Source organism: Pollicipes pollicipes, unplaced genomic scaffold, assembly GCF_011947565.3.
Source record: "Pollicipes pollicipes isolate AB1234 unplaced genomic scaffold, Ppol_2.1 Scaffold_4002;HRSCAF=4701_pilon_pilon_pilon, whole genome shotgun sequence".
Lineage (NCBI taxonomy): Eukaryota > Metazoa > Arthropoda > Thecostraca > Pollicipedomorpha > Pollicipedidae > Pollicipes > Pollicipes pollicipes.
The window spans coordinates 6,633,389-6,652,280 of NW_023596420.1; the positions used below are offsets into that span (position 1 = coordinate 6,633,389).

Consider the following 18,892-nt stretch of genomic DNA (forward strand, 5'->3'; position numbering starts at 1 on the left):
TTGGAGTTTGAGTGGCCTACCGTCAGGAACCATAACACTGCTATGCTATCCTCTGCAAATCAAGCCCCAATCGGAGTTTGAGTGGCCTACCGTCAGGAACCATACCACTGCTATGCTATCCTCTGCAAATCAAGCCCCCGTCAGAGTTTGAGTGGCCCACCGTCAGGAACCGTAACACTCTGCTATGCTATACTCTGCAAATTCGCTGCGATCGACCTTAAGTTTTGAAGTTCATCCCGAAGAAACAACGGAGCAGACACTACAGGAACAGGAACTACAGGAACTGCTTCAACAGGAACTCGGGACAGCGCTAAATCATGAAAGCAGGATTCCCATTCAACAATAGAGCGTTCACATCGTCTGAATGCTCTGCGCGTCAGCCATGAACGAGCATCTGCGATCGAACCCCATCGGCGCACGCGCACTTAACCCGCCAGCAGCATGAACTGGCCGTTTGGCATAACTCATCCCACAGGTGGCGCTGCGCGCATGCGCGGGGTCGCAGCCCCTCCCCCGGTCAGAGGCCAAATGTTCGCCGGTGTTGAGCGGGGCCAGTGCTGGTGAGCTATCCGCCGGAGGTGGGACAGTACGGTAACTGCACTGCGCTGCTGCGTGCCCAGGTACGTGTCGAGGTCTGCCGCTGGTGCACATTCTCTGTGGCAACGAGATGACACTGGTCCATGTCGACTCCAACAAAGGGCGGGCCGTGACGACGCAGCAGCGCCCGTGGGATGACCACGTTGTGTTTTTGGCCGCGCGCGTTCCATGTGGACGGTTTAGCGTGCCGGAAAGCAGAGAGAGCGCGGTTTCTCTGACATTACTACGTAACCCGGCCACAATGGTGGTAGCTCATACGGGGAGGTGACCAAGCGGGGTTGTTGGTAGCCTCAGCGTAGCAAAGCCGATGCTCCGCCGACAAGCGAACGCCCCATGCCTCAGAGTTGGCAACAGGTGTAAAGTAACCCCGACTGCATCGAGCCGAGACTTCTGTTGTGTTTTTGAATGGGGAACCAATTACACGTGAGTGACCACTCCGTCGACCTGGCTAAGGTCTTGAGTCGGAGTCAGGGTCCGAATCTTGATGTCTCGCGACTGAGTCAAATTCTGAGAGCAGCCTATGCACGCAGCGCGAGTTCGGGTCCGTGGGCGCCAACTTGACGTTTTGTCTGAATCCACTCGTTTTGACGGCACTTTGGTTCTAGTTTCGAGGCAGGCTTGAACTGGATTGCGCTCCACTTGGTCTCTGCTTGGTTCTAACTTTTTGGTCCTAACTTGGCCTTTACCGAATGCAGGTGGCACGGTACAAACTGTCGCATGGTATAAATTCATTCCGATTTTTTGTTGTCTTGAGTGAATTTCTGGTGCATAGCTCACTCTAAGCAATGTTTTTCCCTAGCCCGAATCTCACCACCCGATCGCTCAATTACAACCCACCGGCTGGATCTTGTGGCGAAAGTTGAATGCACCAGAATGTTCGGCACGGTCCGCCCCGCCGTTCGACCCAGCCTGGCCATGGGCAGCTGTTGCCAACAGCCGTGGTCGGTGGCAGCGCCCGGTCTGGTCGAATCTGATTTTGAATCGATTCCGACCCGGTGGCATTGCTCAAATTCACAATCGATTCCGGTGGCAGTCATTCTGGTTGCGACACCTGACGAAATACGCCTACAACAGACCACAGAAAAGCCCTAAAAAATTTTGACTACTGACTGTTTGATCGAGTTACGCATGCCGGCCCAGATTGACCTGGCCAAAAGCCTTTGGCTGACTCAATTCCTCATCTTGAAGACGTTTATGTAGCAATTGTGTTATCTGGATTCAAGTCAATTATGCATACCAATGTTAACTGCGCAACAATGCGTGACGTTAATCGCTGGTGAACTGCGGAATAACCTGCTCCCTAAAGGTGAGTCTCGGTGCGACAACACGCAACATCGTGATATTTCACTGTCATATTTCTCGCCGCATTTTGTCTCATATCTATTGCTGTAATTATAATCCCCTGGCTGGAGTACCAACGTCGCGCTTATTGCCCACAACTCGGTAAAGCGTCACTTAAACTTGTGTTCGTAGATTTTGTGTCAGCTATTTGGATGATATTTGTGAAATCACGGTTGGCGGTGGCAATGAAATTGTTGCTACAGATCAGTGAAGCATTTCCGGTGTCAGTGATCTCAAGCGTGTTATGGATTCTGCATGTTGTTTTGCGGCTCACTCGCTGCGCGTCCGAGACGCCGAGATGCTGGTCATAAGACAGCATTGTCTTCATCAAACCCATCGAGCTGAGTATTGAGGGATGATGTTTTAGATTGAGCCCGATTGCATTGCCGTAAAGAATTCGCCTCAGTACGCCCGGTCGCGAATTTTATAGAAATAGGTCAAAGCGGATTACAAAAATTTTCCATAGACCGTCATGCGATTTGGCGATTCGACTGAGATAGACGTATACCAAAAAGGCGGACTATATTGAACCAAACCGGGTCGAATCGAACTAGATAAAAAGCGGAGAGAGTGGCAGCCCTGTGACATGACAGGGTATTATAGTTCACGGCGTTGAAGCGTTGAATTCAAAGCTTCTTATTGACAAGGGAGAGCTGAACTGCTGATCCATTGGCTACCTGCGGCAGCGCGGTTGTCAGCAAGCCTGGAGGCTCCAGGGAATGCATCCCACCGACGGGAGAACGGTCCTGTGATAACGGACGCGCATCGACTATGGTGATGTTGGTGACACTGCACATCGCCCAGCAATTTCACCGAATGGCTAACGGGACCTGTCCCGACTTGGATAAACCCATGGATTACGGGGTGGATTTGACCGAATAAGAAAAGCGTCAAAAATGCGGAGTGCGACGAGACCGATTTTGAAAAGTCTAAGCCGCGCACATTTTGGCTGAGCATAACATCATAGCCATTGGAGCACATTAATACACGCATTACATCTGCGGTAGCATATCAATTGTTTGGATTATGCACAGAACATTGTGGTAGCCCATGTCAGATCCGTACCCGAATCTAAATAACGTGACCTGCTAAATTCTGCAGATATTCGTCCAGTGCGAGAGCTCTGTAACGCCACAACACGCACCACCATGGTTTCTGTTCAGCTCGCTTCGACGATTGCATCATAGGTTTTGACGAATTTTGTATGACATGTCCGATGTTAGCCGTACTTACATCAAAATCCGTCACGTTTTGTTATGGTTAGCTTCAAAAGTTCGATGCCATGGGGCGAAGCCCCGAAGTCTGCCCCCAAAGGAAACAGAACAACGAGAGTGATACCGACAGCAGGGATCCATTTGTAACACATCCAACGCCACCAAAAATGTAATGGTTGTTGTTAACATGTTTCGGTTGTAATTGACTCATAGACGATTCTTATATATATATATATATATATATATATATATATATATATATATATATATATGTGTGTGTGTATATATATATATATATATATATATATATATATATATATATATGTATATATGCAGTTGATCTTCGTTCGGGTAAAGGTATTAATGAAATTGTAGTTCTTGCCGACTTGACCGACTTTTCTTCTTCATGTTGGTGAGACTGAGTCCCATTCGGCTGTGGGAGGAGTTAATTTCCATCACCGATCTCGGACAGTTCATAAGTCCGAACTCAGTCCCATGTCCGGCACCGCCATTGATGAGCTCTGAACGTCCAGCTATTCGCAGCGATGGCACGTGTCGCGCAACACATTGCAGACCTAGTCCACAGCCAACAAACATGTATCACTGATTCCGCGCTATGCGTGTTCATTGCGTGACAGAGCCTCTCAGCACATCACTACACCGTGGAACCCTCGGCGTCCGGACGGGGCCTGTGACGGCCCCGATCCCCTCGACCGGCACCTCGAGCTGGCCTCAGTGCCCCGGTCCCTTCGACTGGTGTCTCGAGCTGGACACAGTGCCCCGGTCCTCTCGACTGGCGCCTCGAGCTGGCCTCAGCGCCCCGGTCCCTTCGACTGGTGTCTCGAGCTGGACACAGTGCCCCGGTCCCCTTGACTGGCACTTCAAACTCGCCCTAGCTCTCCGGTCCCTTCGACTGGTGTTTCGAGCTGGACACGGTGTCCCGGTCCCCTCGACTGGTGCCTCGAGCTGGACACAGTGTCCCGGTCCCCTCGACCGGCACCTCGAGCTGGACACGGTGCCCCGGTCCCCTCGACTGGCACCTCGAGCTGACCTCAGCGCCCCGGTCCCCTTGATCAGCACCTCGAGCTGGCCTCAGCGCCCCGGTCCCCTCGACCGGCACCTCGAGCTCGCCACAGCGGCCCGGTCCAGAGCCAGCTGATCGATGGCCCGGCGCTCAGACGGCTGCGACACCGAAGAGGGAGGGGCAGGTGTCTGGTCAATAACACGTGACGTCATGGGCCGCGCCGAGCCGGTAGTTTTCCACGGCGGCTCCCCTCCGTCCCCCTCCCTGCGCGTTTCGTGCGGGAGCTCACGGGCCAAGTGATGCGCTGCAAGTCAGGCGATGGTAAGCCTGCGTGAGGTTTCGAGATTCTCGAAATGTCCTGCGAAAAAATGTTGTGTCAGCTAAATGTAAAATATTTGCGTCACGCCCACCTGTTTCATTTAGGATGGTTTCATTTCTGTTAATGCTAGCGTTTTGCCTTTGCGTTGTTATCAATCCGTAAGGTTTTGTCCTTAGCATGCATCCTGTGGGAGGCACAAACGTGATGGTGATGCTGCATTATGGCAGCGTTGTGATCTATGAAGTTACAGACGAGGGAAAGATCAAAACAAGCAATAGTTCAGCTGGATATTTGCTGGCGTTTATGTCTTGCCTTTAAGGGCAATGTTGTCTCCTCTATAGGAAAATATAAGTAAACACGTTTGGTTGGCTCAATCTCTTCGCAAGGCTGCTCACACAGCGACACATATATTGAATGGCTTGCCTTTTCACCTGCCAGTGCTCTGCATGACCTCCCGCAGTCGAAGCGCTGACAAATTCCAACATGTCGCCGATTTTCAAGTGACTTCCCGGACATGTCTGGGGTTCTGTGCCTCAGCACAAGCACAAGCACAACGGTTTTCTTTCTTGATTCAGTTGGGGAATTGTTTTCGGATTGAGCGTTGTAATAGGACGTGATCGGCAATACGCCTCATCAGCCGCTGCACGGTGCTGTTCTCGCGCTTGGGCATATGGTTTAAGACAGTGATATCCCATGACTTGTTCATGCAGCTGCATGCGTCGCAATGTTATACGATCGAAAACAAATTAACTTTTTTTAATCCGGCGACACATGACGCAGATTCTCGCAATCGAGGCCCAATAAGCGACATCTGAGCCGCCGGTGCGGCAGTGGCGCAGTTTTGCCTTATCTGCGCCGCATCTGATACCGTGTCATCCGTCATCGATGCAGGGAATGGTCGTGTAATGCAACACAGACCATGGTCCAGTCCGTTGACCTCTGTGGGGCATCTGTGGCGGGAAGGCAATGTAGCGCCTTGATACAGTACAGCGATCTGCACATACTTGTCGACGTAGCAGGCGCACAGGCTGCGTCCTCAGGCGCGGGACGTGGCAATGAGGTGCGGATGTCCCCTCGCTGAAACAACCGTTTCGGCACTTTGCTCATTCTGAAAAACACACTCCCTGCAAAAAAGAAATGGTTGAAACACATTGCCCGTGTGTTACCAGTAACCAGGGTGTCTCGTTTCTGTCACTTTGCTCTGCAGCACCCTCAGTCCATCTTATTCGGGCAGCTTGTGCCGCGCAGCAATAGTGGGTGATCGGGACACACGATCGCCTGTATATGCATTCCATGCCGGCACTTCCTGGAGTAGATGTTCATCGCCATCCCAGAAAGCTGTATTGTTCATCTTATTAATAAGGGGAACGATAGCATAACGATCGATGGAATAAAACGTAATTTATTCCGCAAGTTTGAATATGTGTTTTCCCCAGACTCAAAATGGCGTCATGGAAGTCTGCTGTGGTGGCCGCCGTTTCTGCCGGCTGTCGCCTTAGCCGGAGCGTGCCAACTGGCGGTGCAACTGCCCGGCTTCTCCAGCCACATATTCGAGGTCAGTGCCTGCGGCTCGAGTCACGTGCTCACCACGTGTCTGGCCTGGGTAGGAGTGTTTCCAGTGCACCGATGGGCGCGTGCGTGCCGGTCGGCCTCTGTAAATGTTTGATTCCACCAGAGTTGCCTCCGCAAGGCTTTCAGGCCTTGCATGCGTCTTTGGAAATGCGACCAACCTGGCTTCTGTGACAATTGTCACTGTTATCATGTACACACTGCGCGCTTGCTGTAGAATGCTGCGCTCTTTGGCCTCGACTGTACCTAGCGTGAACCGACCGCACCTGCGGCACACCGAACTGCTCTGTTGCAGCCAAGAGCTCGCTGGCCGGCAGCGTCTACCTCAAGGACATCCCACGCATCGTATCGGCCGTACCGGCGTGCCACCAGACTGCAAAGGTCATCTTCGAGGATAACAAGACGGCAGAGTTCAAATACATCTGGGTAGGTTGAATATGTCTAGATAGGTGGGCTGACGTGGTGCCACCGGGCCCACGCCCCTCCGGGGCCCGTTCCATGTCGTCTGCTGGATGCCGCGTCAGCAAGTCTATTGTTTCTGGTCATGGCCCTTGAAAGCAAGCTGTCCCCATACACACGTCAGCACTCTGGCCCAGTTTGGTGGCAGAGCCTCCGGCTTGTTTACCGAGTCCGATCTCCCGACACACCCGCTGCATCGCTCCAAAGTAATGGGTCACAAGAGGGACTGGGCTGGCGCTAACCATGAGGTGACGCTGCCGTTCTTTGGGTGCCCTGTATCCGTCGATACACGGCCGTAGGAACTGACCCGTCTTTTTATTACTTAACTTTTGACTGGTGGCGGGCTGGGAGGGGGGGGGATGGCCGGTGATGGCGAGGGTATAGCCTCGGTCCCATTTATTGATTTATTGACTGGCTTAAGACTTGCTTCTTTTCATTATCATTGTCAGATACGATGAAACAAGCCCACTTTTAACTATTGGTATACTTCTAAGTGGAAAAGACTGATCTAGACAACGCAACTTCTCTGTTCAGTAATTAAGCTCCTCAATGCGTCAATGTTTAATTACGTCATCTTACCTGGCACAACATGTATTGAAAGCCCATTGGCCGCCGTTGTATCTGGAAATCGTGCTCAGGAACGCCACATATTAATGACTCGACAATTACAACTTTATTGGCCTTGATCGCCGCACGGCCCATGGAATGACAGGATTGGAATGACTTATTATGGCGCTATAGATGTCTGGGTGGCCTTGAAAAATATCCCTGAAATAGTCTGTACATCTTCGCGTGCCGTTAGCTCAGAAACTAGAAGTGTTCAGGTCTTAAGAAGGACAGGGCTGTGAACTGCACGGAATGATCTTCAGGATGACAATTTCAGCTCAAACCCCTATACAAATATGGAACAATCCCTTCTTTAGTTTGATGAGTTCAGCGTTCGATCGCTTCTTCAGCGCTCCGCGTCAGACACTTAAAAAGGCGCTGCGATGCTTTAAGAAGAGAGATTACTAGTGTTGGGTGGGTCATGAGCTAGCCGCTTCTCGTGAATGGTAACGTTTACCATAAGATGATACAAGTGAGGAAAGAACGTCATGATGAGGTCCGGCCCACGCTTTTTGTGGTATGATTCTGCGCCAGCGCACTGCTGGTCGGTACCATTGTAAGTGCGTGAGCCTGTCAAACGCCAGCTCCCAGTTACAACACTTTCAATAAGGCATGCATACGGACGTGAAGAGACAATCCTGGAGACCTCATTGCTACGGCGCGTTACGTCCTGATTGGGCGCTGGACCAAGCGCCCCGCCATGGCGGGGGGAGCAGCATCTGGCCAGTATCGGCCATCCCCGGTCGTCTTGGGGACCCAACCGGCACTCCATCTCACCTTTCACTTTTGCAAAACCTTTAACAACTTTTCGCCCTGCAATATGGGGTTTGGAGCGGAAAGGCAGGTTGGAGCCTGAGATAGGTTAGAAATTAGGGTGGTTTAGCTGATTAGGGTGGTTTCGGGAAGGTGTATCAAGTGCCTGCGTTTTGTCTAATCCTGATTTTTAACGAAATATTCATTGGCATTGTTAGAGGAGGTGTTCCGCGTTTACATGGGGTTTTGAATCACAACAGTCATCCTGAGGACCTTTCGGTGCTGCTCAAAGTCCTGTCCTTTTAAGGCCTCAGCCTTTCTGACTTCTGAGCTACACGGCCGCGAAGATGAGGAAAGTTATATCTGGGAGAATATTTCAAAGTCACTTTGGCGGTCATGACGTTACAATAACGCTGGATTAAACCCTGCCATTTCATCAGCCGTGCGGCGATCGAGGCCAAGAGGCATTCATATCTGGCGTTCGTAAGCGCGATTTTGAGACATAACGGCCGTCACTGAACTTTCAATCAATCTTGTGCATGGCACGATGACGTAATTACGCCATGATGCATTGAGGAGCATATTTACTAAATTCAGAATTGTGCTGTCTCGTGCAGCATTTTCCACTTAAAAAACACACCGATGGTTGCAAGTCAGCTTGTTTCATCATATCTGATGCTTCCTTCAATATCTTCAATATCTTCAAACATTTCCTTTAAATTCTGTTCAAAAGTTGAAAAGGTGCATGAATTTACGTTGCCGCCATTATGAAACGTAAGGCGAGTCCTGCGCAACTCTGAGTAGCAAAACTCGACTATCGGAGTCGTTGTTTCGCTAAACCCATTGTGGGCGGAGGGGGGGGGGGGCTCAGCTAGCGGAATCCTACTAATCTCCACCAAAACCTGGAAATCTTCATGAAACTTGCGTACCTTCACTCAAATTTTGAGGGTCTGGTGGCATGGTGGTGTGAGAGGCCCAGCAACAGCAGCCTGCCTGTTCCACCACCCTCTCCTCTCCCCCCCCCCCCCCGCCCTTTGGTCGGTCAGGCTGAGACGAGGGGCTGTTACGCCCACCAGTTATGCTGGAAACCGCACCCTGATGATGCAGTCCTCCTTTCAAAGCATGCCGTAATGCACCTATGCTAAACAAGATGTGTTATCGCATCTGAGCGTCATGTTTATAGCTTTGGTTCTCTCGGAAACAGTTGTCCGGAGAAACCCAAAATGTTTATTTGTGTTTTAGTTCCATTTGTATAGACCGGGAGTCCCTCTGGTGAATGAAGCTGGGCGTGTCTGATGTCCAGGCATGTGCACTAAAATTATTGTAATGATGTCACGTTGGCATGTGCTCTTTTCAGCTGAGAGACAACTGCAAGTGCCCGTCCTGCGTGGATGTGGACACGCGCCAAAAGCTGCTGGACACGCCTTCGATCGACTCGAAGATCAAGCCCAAGGCGCTGCAGATCGACGAGAACAACCAGCTGGTCATCACGTGGAGTTCCCGGGACGGCGAGCACGTCTCCCACTTCGACAACTCGTGGTGCGTAGACCATGCGGCGAGGTGGTGGTGCTGCTGTCAACTTTGGTCACGCGCTCCGATACAAATGGTGGGAAAATGGAATCCATCATCATGCGTAGGCGCGTTCAGTCAGCCGGAAGATGCTCCTAATCACACACACACCAGCGGACATCAGAGCGCCAGTACAGCGCGGCACCCTGGCGGTGCACTCTCCGGTCAGCCTCCGTCGACGCCGTCGGCGCTCGGGGCGGGAGGGGGCGTCGAGGTCAACGCGACCGATGGCGGCGCCCTTCCTCCCGCTAGCTTGGTCGGCGCTGGTCGCCGGGTGCAGGAGGTCAGCTGGCCACCGCAGGCCGTGTTGCCATGCGTCCTTGACGCGGCGGTGACGTGCCGGGGTCCACGGCCTGGCGTCGCGTGACTGCTGCGCCCCCGTATCTGCAAAGCCAGCGCCTGTGCCATGTCATCATTTGTGCAAGTCATCATGCCGCCGTCTCCCACATACCGCATCTCGCACCTTTCCCTGGCTCTCTCATTTGCCGCACAGCCTTCCCAAGGCGACACGTCTACCCAGCGTCTAACACTGAGCCTCTTCTGGCCGCACAGGCTGTACCGGTACGGACAGTGCTTCATGCACGACACGTTCAACGCGCCATCGGTGCTGGAGGAGGACGGGGTACGGCCCCGGCCGCCGCTCACGCTCTGGAACCGCTACATCATCCAGAAGCGGCTGCCCGAGGTCGAGTTCGAGGAGTTCGTCGAGTCGGACAACGCTATGTTCGAGTGGCTGGACATGTTCTACAAGTACGGATTCGCCATGCTGCGCGGAGTGCCCACTGACAGGGTGAGTGCCCACTGACAGAGTGAGTGCACGCTGACAGAGTGAATGCACGCTGACGGTGTGAGTGCACGCCGACAGAGTGAGTGCACGCTGACAGAGTGAGTGCACGTCGACAGAGTGAGTGCACGCTGGCAGAGTGAGTGCCCACTGACAGAGTGAGTGCGCGCTGACAGAGTGAGTGCGCGTCAACAGAGTGAGTGCGCGCTGGCGGAGTGAGTGTCCGCTTGCAAAGTGAGTGCACGCTGACAGAGTGAGTGCACGCTGTTAAGGGGACGACGGGTTTGATCGTGGCCGAGCGGCAGAAGACGCCATTTTGTCTTGTTTAGCGAACTACGAGCACATGTGCGTAGTTGAGAACGGACAGGTCTCGAGGGTTTGCCAGCTAAGATGGGCATACAAGGGAGGAGTGCTTAGATTTAAACCCTTTTATTCAAAGGAACCTTACACTGGAGTTCCCAAGCGCCCCGCACATCACAACCTGTGTCACCAACACGCCCGCCCCCTGGTCCTCTCCAGGAACAGCTAAAGCGCGTGGTGGACCGCTTCGCCTACATCAAGGAAACGCAGTACGGTGCCACATGGAGCGTGCGCATGGACCCGACGCCAGGTGTCCACCTGTTCTCCACCGGGCTGTACCTGCAGCTGCACACCGACATGAACTACCGCGAGAACTCGCCCGGCATGCAGCTGCTCCACTGTCTGCAGGTACGCTGCCCTCCCGTGGCAGCACAGAGCGCCTTCTGTGCTGCGAGCGCACCGGGTACCAAGGCGCAGGTGTATTTAGTATGCGATAATTTGTGGAGGAATGGGTACAGAGTCACTCTGGATCAAGTGATGGTTGGTGTTGATGTTTGTTCCGTACGCTGTCAGTGGCTGACACCGTCAAGGTACTGTTTGACTTCGCCAAGGGGTTTGCTCCATCAGACCTCCTGAATGCTGCCATATGTGAAGGAGACCTGCGTAACTTACAAGGTCTTATACCGCGCAGACTGCACAGACGTCAAGGGATCCAACACTGACATGCTCAGATAGTCCGAAAGACGTTCGCATTCCTGTGGATGACGTACCAGCCGTTTGGTGGCAGCGGTTTTCGCCGTCGCCCCCGTGACTGCTATACAAGTGCGAGCAAACATGTCACGAGTGCTATTTAACACCTTTATAGTGAGCCACCGTACAGGGAGATGGCTATGAATGGCAGGGTACTGCAGGAAGAATACAGTGATGCAAACGGTCCGAGGTCCGTGGTGTTCTCGGCGCCGCCCTGCTGACACTCCGCCGCTGTACGGAGCGACGGCTATGAATGGCATGGGGACCGCAGGAAGGATACAGGTAATGCAAACGGTCCATGGTCCGTGGTGTTCTCGGCGCCGCCCTGCTGACCCTCCGCCGCTGTCCACAGGCGGAGCATCCGGACAAGCTGGGACGCGACCCCGGCGGCCAGTCCTTCTTCGTCGACGGGTTCCGCGTGGCCAAGTGGATGGAGGAGAACGAGCCGTCGGCCTACCACATCCTCACCTCCACACCCATCCGCTTCTCTATCAAGAACAAGGAGATGCGCTACAGCAACATGTGGCCCATCATCGTGACGAACCCGGAGGGGGACGTCCAGGAGATACACTACAACAACCGCACGATGGGACCACTGCAGGTCGGTGACACGCCGTGGCAGACCGTCGGTGACAAGCCATGGCAGACCGTTGGTGACAGGCAGGGACGCACGGAGGAGTTGAAAGTGTGTGTGGGGGGGGGGGGGGGCGCAGCTGAAGTGTTTTTACTGAAATACTAAGTTTAGCGCGACGGAGGCGCACGCAGTGTCTTGCGTTTCTTAGAATAGCTTCTCGTGTTCACCGTCTTCTCACCTGTACGTGCTACCTCGAACTTCTAACCGTCGACGTAAAGTCACATGCATTTTAACGCGTGTCATAAATTGTGGGCACGTGACTGATGGGTGGGCACGTGACTCCGGCGGCTACCATGTGCGCACGCCCCTGGCGACAGGCGGTGACGGAGCGGCGCCAGTAAGGCCGATGAGGCCTAGTGGACGGCGGTAACCTCGTTCGAGCGTGATAAGGGTTGTGCTTTGTTCACTGGCCTTGCACGGGGTCTGGACGTCGTGTTCTTTGTCGCGCGCCCAAACGTTTTTACTGGATTTGTTTGGAGTGCAAAGCTTCAGTTTTCCAGCGGCATACGGAAAAAGAACCGTTACATTTCATAAACACAAATCAGCGTGTCCTTAGGTGCCGGCACGTCTGGGCTATATCAGACATCCATTTCTCATTCCCTTTTCGCGCTAAAGAAAAGCACCGTGTCGCTTTATATGTGCTGCATGTTTCTTAAACCATTCCTGCCTTTTCTACTACCCCCCCCCCCCCCACGCCCTCCCCCACGCACGAGACCACTGCCCGTTGGCGTGCTAGAGTCCTCACGAAGCCGCTACCATCTGTCTGCTGCAAGAGGGCGCGCAGTGATGCTGCCGGTGGTGTGGTGTAGGTGTTGTAGGAGGGCGCACAGGGCATCTGCCGGTGGCGCACTGTAGGAGAACACACAAAAGCACAGCCATCGGCCTGCTCCGGAGGGTACGCGAAGTTGCAGCCGGGGGCCCGCTGCGGGAGGGCGTGGCCCGGTCGCCGGCTGGAGCCGTTGTTAATGTTAACCCGCTGGCCGGCACGCCTGCAGGGCTGGTCTGCGTCAGGGGAAGGGGGGGGGGGGGGCGCAGCCGTCGCCAGCCACCGGACCTTGCCCCCACCCCCTGCGCTGTCGCAGCTGGCGGCCGATGGCCAGGGCTGGGTCGGTCGTCAGGCAAATAAGCATGGCGCCAGACGCGCGGGGCGCAGCGTGGGCTGTACTGGAAGTCACGTGTTCGCCGAAGTTCGCTCCAATTACCGCCCTGGCCTCCGCGTTGTCCGTGGGTTGTGTCAACTCGCCGAGAATGAGCGTCGCGATCTGCTTGTTGACGGGGCGGACTGTCTCCGCATGCGCAGTTCGGCAGGTCGCGCTGGTACGAGTGCGTGCTAGAATACTGCGCGCTGCGCCGTTACGCTCAGATTGTGTGTTTATCGTGCGAAAGGCGGCGGCGAATAGGACTAAGCAGTACAGAAGGCTGTCGGTCCCGAGGGATGTTGTGGACTGCTTGGTGTGGGTGCGTCAGGGATCGGTTCATGTCGCAGCGTACGTGCGCCGCGCGCTTCACAAATGATAGACTTCACAATGTGGATGCCAACATGGAACATCGCTCCTGGAGTTGACTGGGGCTTTACGGCCAACTCAGCTGCTGGAACTTGACCGCCTCGCCAGCCTCGCACACTTGCAAGAATGGCAGGCACCGCGAGAAATCGAACCCTGTTCCTCTGGTTTCCCAGATGCGCAGCTTGCTCCTGGCGTTACCGACACAACACACGTACACACACACACAGACACACGGATAAGTTCGTGTTAGTTTCCAAAGTCATCCTTCTCACATCGCTGCTGTCTGAACCGACCGTATCACACCGCCTGCCATCCACCGCGCTGAAGGCGGCCACAGCACCTCAGTCCTCCAAAACGCCGACAGGCCCCGGACCACGTGGTGGTGCCGTTCTACCACGCCTACAAGCTCTTCTCGCAGCGTATGCGCGAGGAGAGCCAGCAGCTGGCGTTCCATCTGAAACCGGGCGACTTGGTGGCCTTCAACAACCGGCGCGTGCTGCACGGCAGGACCGGGTTCGACCCATCCCGCGTGGTCAGGTGCGTGTGGTCGGGCGGACGGCTCGGGGCAGCCGCCGTTGACACGGCCGGCCGCTGGGAGGTCACGAGGGCATCAGCAGGCAGATATGGATGTCGTGAGACTGGTGAAGAGGGGGGGGGGGGCAGGGTGGAGGAAGCTCGTCAGCTGTCAGGCCAGGCTGCCCAGTTAGTATGGCCGTACTTGGACTGTATTTGGTCCCGTTGTGAGAGGGCCAGGCTCGCTTTAGGAGCACCGAAGTCAGAGTGGCAGCTGGAGTGTCATGGGCTCAGCAGGCGCAGTGGATGACTTTGGAATGGTAAGACGTTACGCGCGGTGAATTGGGTCGGGTTGACAGCTTCGCCCACGCTAGGTTAGCAGTGTGTAGCTGTCGTCTGTGACGCAGGAAGATCCTCCGTGTGGCTGTCAGCTGTGACGCGAAGTGTCACAGCTCTGTGCAACTGTCAACTGTAACGCAGAACGGCCCTCTGTGCGGCAGTGGATTGTTACGTGGATCGATCCCTCGTGGAACTGCCGTCGGAAACGTGGAACGGTCCTGTTGTAGTTGTCAGTGTGGTCGTCGGACTGTGACGTGGTGCACTCCCGGGTGTCGTGAGTGGCTTGGTTCGGTCCGCTCTGCTTGTGCTTACTGTCACTGTGACCGTATGTGTGTGTGTGCGCTTCGGCAGGCACCTGCACGGCTGCTATGTGGACATTGACGAGGCTTTCTCCAAGTACGACCACCTACTGTCGAAGAGGCCTTCCCTGTAGAGGGAACCAGCTGCTGGCGAAGAGCCTCTCCCTGTAGAGGGAACCAGCTGATGGCGAAGAGCCTCTTCTCGTAGAGGGGAACCAGTGAGGGCCCGGACGGGCGCGGCGGGGGAGTGATGAGCTAGAAGTACAGAGAAGCGTCCCGAAACATTCTTGTTGGGGACATAAGGACAAGCTGGGACGTGGAGGTCCCGCGTCCGGCTGCTGGAATATGCGTTTTATGTTAAAACGTGCTAGTGCGAAGTACATTGTCAAGACTCAATTTTGGGTGTGGTAATAGTTCAACGTGAACGTAGTGGTGTCGTGCACATCAATCCTGTCTCGGATGTTCGTGTGCTTGTAACGCACTTTGTGGTGCATTTCACTGTATGCTCCTTTTGCGAAAATGCCACGGTCCCAGTGCCACTGACACTCAGAATTGGCTGGCTGTTTCGCGTGTGCCCCACGATGTCTAATGTCCTCCCACCTTCTGCGCTAGGACGACGCTGTGAGTTAGGGCTGTATTGATGTATATGTGTAGCAAGCCATCCCGGTGGCGTTTGTATGGAAAACGGCAAACCGGCTTCCCCGGTCTCACCGCGAAGCACCAAGCTTTCATAATGTGCTTTAAATTATGTGCGCATTTTAGATGTCAGTCCGTCGTGGAATCAAGCGTGAGCGTTTGGTCTGCGGCAAGCTCTCGTGTGGTATGATATCTGGTGAATTATCTCCGGGTACACTTGCCTATTATGCTCCGAATGCTAAATGCCGTCTTAGCGAAAGGCGCTTGCGCCAACGCATTGTCTCCGTAACATGTCATATTTGGGAGCATTTTCGAAGTGGCATTCCAAGAAGAAACGTCAAAAAGCTGCTCGATATTTGTCTCGGCATCGCTCTGATTTTTTAAAATAAATCGCGAACTTTCGTTCGCAGGAGGCATTTGCACGTGCCGTAATGCATTTCGATGACGCGAGATGAAATGTGAGGACCTGTATGATGTGTCGATCTGAGCTGCTGGCAGCATGTATCCATGTCCAAAATTGTGTTGACGGCGTTGGCGCAAATATAGACAAGGGTCGATTGCTTCCACATTTTCAGACATGTAAGGGATTTGAGAGAAGTCCTCTAACGTCGGCTTTGATGTTCTTCCAGCACAGAAATCTACAAGATGCATTTTGGAAATAAAAGCAAATTGCGATATTTTTTCAACGAAACGTGTTTGGCCCTCAGATGAGCAACAGGACCGGAGATCCTCGTGCGATTTGGGTGATTCGAACCCCTCCAAGATTACTGACGTAAGATTGCGATTACATTTTCCGGAGAATGGGGAGCGGGAGGACTGCCCCCGCTGTCCTTACCTTTATTAACCACACTCTATACCCCTAAAAATGTGTTAAGCCTATGACGTTTTCTGTATACCTTAGGCCAGATAAGAGCGTATACCCTCTCCTGCAAATCAAGATTTCCAGCGATGGCACGGTGGGACTATGGGCGCTAGTTTTCATCTACAGCGCAGCGATGCTCCGGGTGAACTAACTTAACTAACTTCGGACTTAACTCACTTAAGTAAGAGTAACTTCTTGCATGACAGCCTCCAAGTCATTTTGGAACAAAGAAGCGTCTAGAAAGTTTACGTCAACTGTATTCCCACGTGTGTCCGGTCCAGACTCCGCGCTTGCTCTATGAAGCATTTCTCATGGATCACTTCTCCAGAACCGCCGGAAACAAGCAGCAAGAATCGTTGGCAAGATGTGCCTCGTAGGCGAACGTCTTGGTACACCGCTGGCCATTGTTGGTATTTGTGCAAAGTGTGGCGTAGTCTACCGCCTCAACCACTGCTATAATCCATAACTTAAGCTAGAATTGGCTGTGGTCACACAGATCACAAAGGTCAGATAGCTCTATGTGTAGACCTCTGCAGTGTCCCGCTTTGTCTTTGTCTTTGTCTTTGTCTTTGTCTTTGTCTTTGTCTTTGTCAGTATCCCGCCGTCACAGCCGGCCCCGTCTGAACCTTTCCTGTGATTGAATTAATCTGGATCTCGCAATCGCTGAGCCCGGGCGTCCACTGCAGCAAACTTTGTCAGGACTTTAAGCATGGCTAGGTCTGCCTGGCTACACATTTCCGTTCACCACAGTGGGCGGTGTATGAGCGACCATCAGCGCTGCAAACCCTCCCCACGCTCGTGTGGTCCACCCCACACTGCTGGCCTAAATCCGTATGGGCGAACGAGTAAACAGTGTCTTAATCACAGCGAGGTCGCTGGGCGTACGCTAGAAATAGGAGTGGCAACGCCACGAACGTTAGTACGCGAAAACGGTTGTAAACTGATAAAAAGATATGTAGCAGCAGTAGTAAAGACATATATTTACCGACACACTTGCACCAGCCGTTAACGCTCAGAATGCAGAGGGAATAAAAGCAACTAAATTGTATTGTGCCTTGTTGACAAAATCGCCGGTTCACGCGACAAGAACGCGTTCGGTTATTGTAAGGGATGTGGCGAATGCTGTTGCGCTAGGTTAATATAATTGTTCAAGCTTCGGTAGAAGTGAACGCATTTGTTCGTATAATAGTAAACAAAAATGTGAAGGCTGCATCCGTTTGAATGTCCATGGAGCAAAGCAGCAACCTAACACTCGACGAGCCTGAATTCCGTAGAATCGCTGGGAGCTGCGATCCCGTCACTTTTGTTCAAACGCCTGCATAGCAGGTCTGCGGTCGCCCAAAATTAACTCGGGTCAGTCCCTGGGTCGTTCAACGCAGGATACTCCAAAAGTGGTTTTTCACTTCGACTTTAGACCGTCATCTGAAAACGCGTGGCATAATTTTAAAAATGATGCTGTTGTTTTTACTGTTCGCCCTTTTTCCTTCTTTCATCCATTATAGTGCAGTTTATATGGAAACGAAAGAAGACAAACAAAAGAAGACAAACTTTTTAGAAAGATCGAAAATTTCCTTCCATCCACGGCATAAAAAACACTCCGATCTCGAATCTTTGCATCCGTTTGCTCGCATCGACCAGCATAACCTCGTGGCTGTTTTTAGTCGGCCAGTTCAACAGGATAACATCAGTTGTCGAAGCAAGCTGTTCAGAGACAATGGTGAAGCAGAACCGGTGCTTGCATTCTTTGTTTATGACAAGGCACAGGGCGTGGATCAGGAGATTGCGAAGACTATGGATACGCAGGAGGACTGAAGGAGCCTGAGACCCGCAGGAGGACTGAGGAGCCTGAGACCCGCGGGAGGACTGAGGAGCCTGAGACTACGAGGCTGACTCCGGCACATGCTGTCACACTGTTCTGCCAATGAAGTCCACAGTCGCCTGATTATATGATCATAGGGCAAAGGATGTCCGAGGGGTCTGAGACTAGTCGCCTGATCATATGGTTATAGGCAAAGGATGTCCGCGGGGTCTGAGACTAGTCGCTTGATCATATGGTCATAGGCAAAGGATGTCCGCGGGGTCTGAGACTAGTCGCTTGATCATATGGTCATAGGCAAAGGATGTCCGCGGGGTCTGAGACTAGTCGCTTGATCATATGGTCATAGGCAAAGGATGTCCGCGGGGTCTGAGACTAGTCGCTTGATCATATGGTCATAGGCAAAGGATGTCTGCGGGGTCTGAGACGCGTAACGCGCTGAATATTCATTGCAATTAGGCCTCGTCAAGACATCCTGAAAAGTCACGATGCTACTACGGAGTGGCCGCAGGGACAGAAATGGCCAAATAACCCGAGGACGCTGAGTCTCATAATCGAGTCACGAACACCTATGGACCATAAATTTCAGCTGATGATAAAGGAGATGATTAAGGACCCCCTGGACCCCTTAGGGACCCCTTAAGGATCCCCTTAACGCGACACTGGATCTAAAACAACGTACGTTGGTCAATGAAATGGATCCAAATTGGCCAAAGACAGACACTTCATGGCCAGCAAAGACCACAGCGACGTAGCCAACAGCCACATTCCGTGTCAGTGCCGGCGTGTAAGGCAACGGCTTTAGCTACATATGCCAACAAATTATCCCAGAATATTCCCCACCAGTCCTTCTTTTTTGTGGGCCGATGAACAGAACGTTGCCACCCTAATAGACCTGGCGATGTCAAAGTAAGCCAGACCTCCACAGTGACCATTCGGAAAACTTCAGGGCGCAGGGAGGACCTGTGATGCCGTTGAAGACTGGACCACAGGAGTCTCAGGT

At 53.1% G+C, this 18,892-nt stretch overlaps 1 protein-coding gene across 1 annotated transcript; it reads left to right on the top strand.

Annotated features, from left to right (window-relative positions):
* The first annotated feature begins 526 nt into the window (after positions 1 to 526).
* Positions 527 to 15,771, top strand: LOC119093278 (gamma-butyrobetaine dioxygenase). The gene is made up of 9 exons (XM_037216217.1): positions 527 to 620; positions 5,932 to 6,050; positions 6,360 to 6,490; positions 9,240 to 9,421; positions 10,004 to 10,241; positions 10,755 to 10,943; positions 11,638 to 11,886; positions 13,789 to 13,961; positions 14,628 to 15,771. The coding sequence occupies exons 2-9, from the start codon at positions 5,939 to 5,941 to the stop codon at positions 14,707 to 14,709; spliced, it is 1,356 nt and encodes a 451-aa protein (XP_037072112.1). The 5' UTR covers positions 527 to 620; positions 5,932 to 5,938; the 3' UTR covers positions 14,710 to 15,771.
* The last annotated feature ends 3,121 nt before the right edge of the window (positions 15,772 to 18,892 follow it).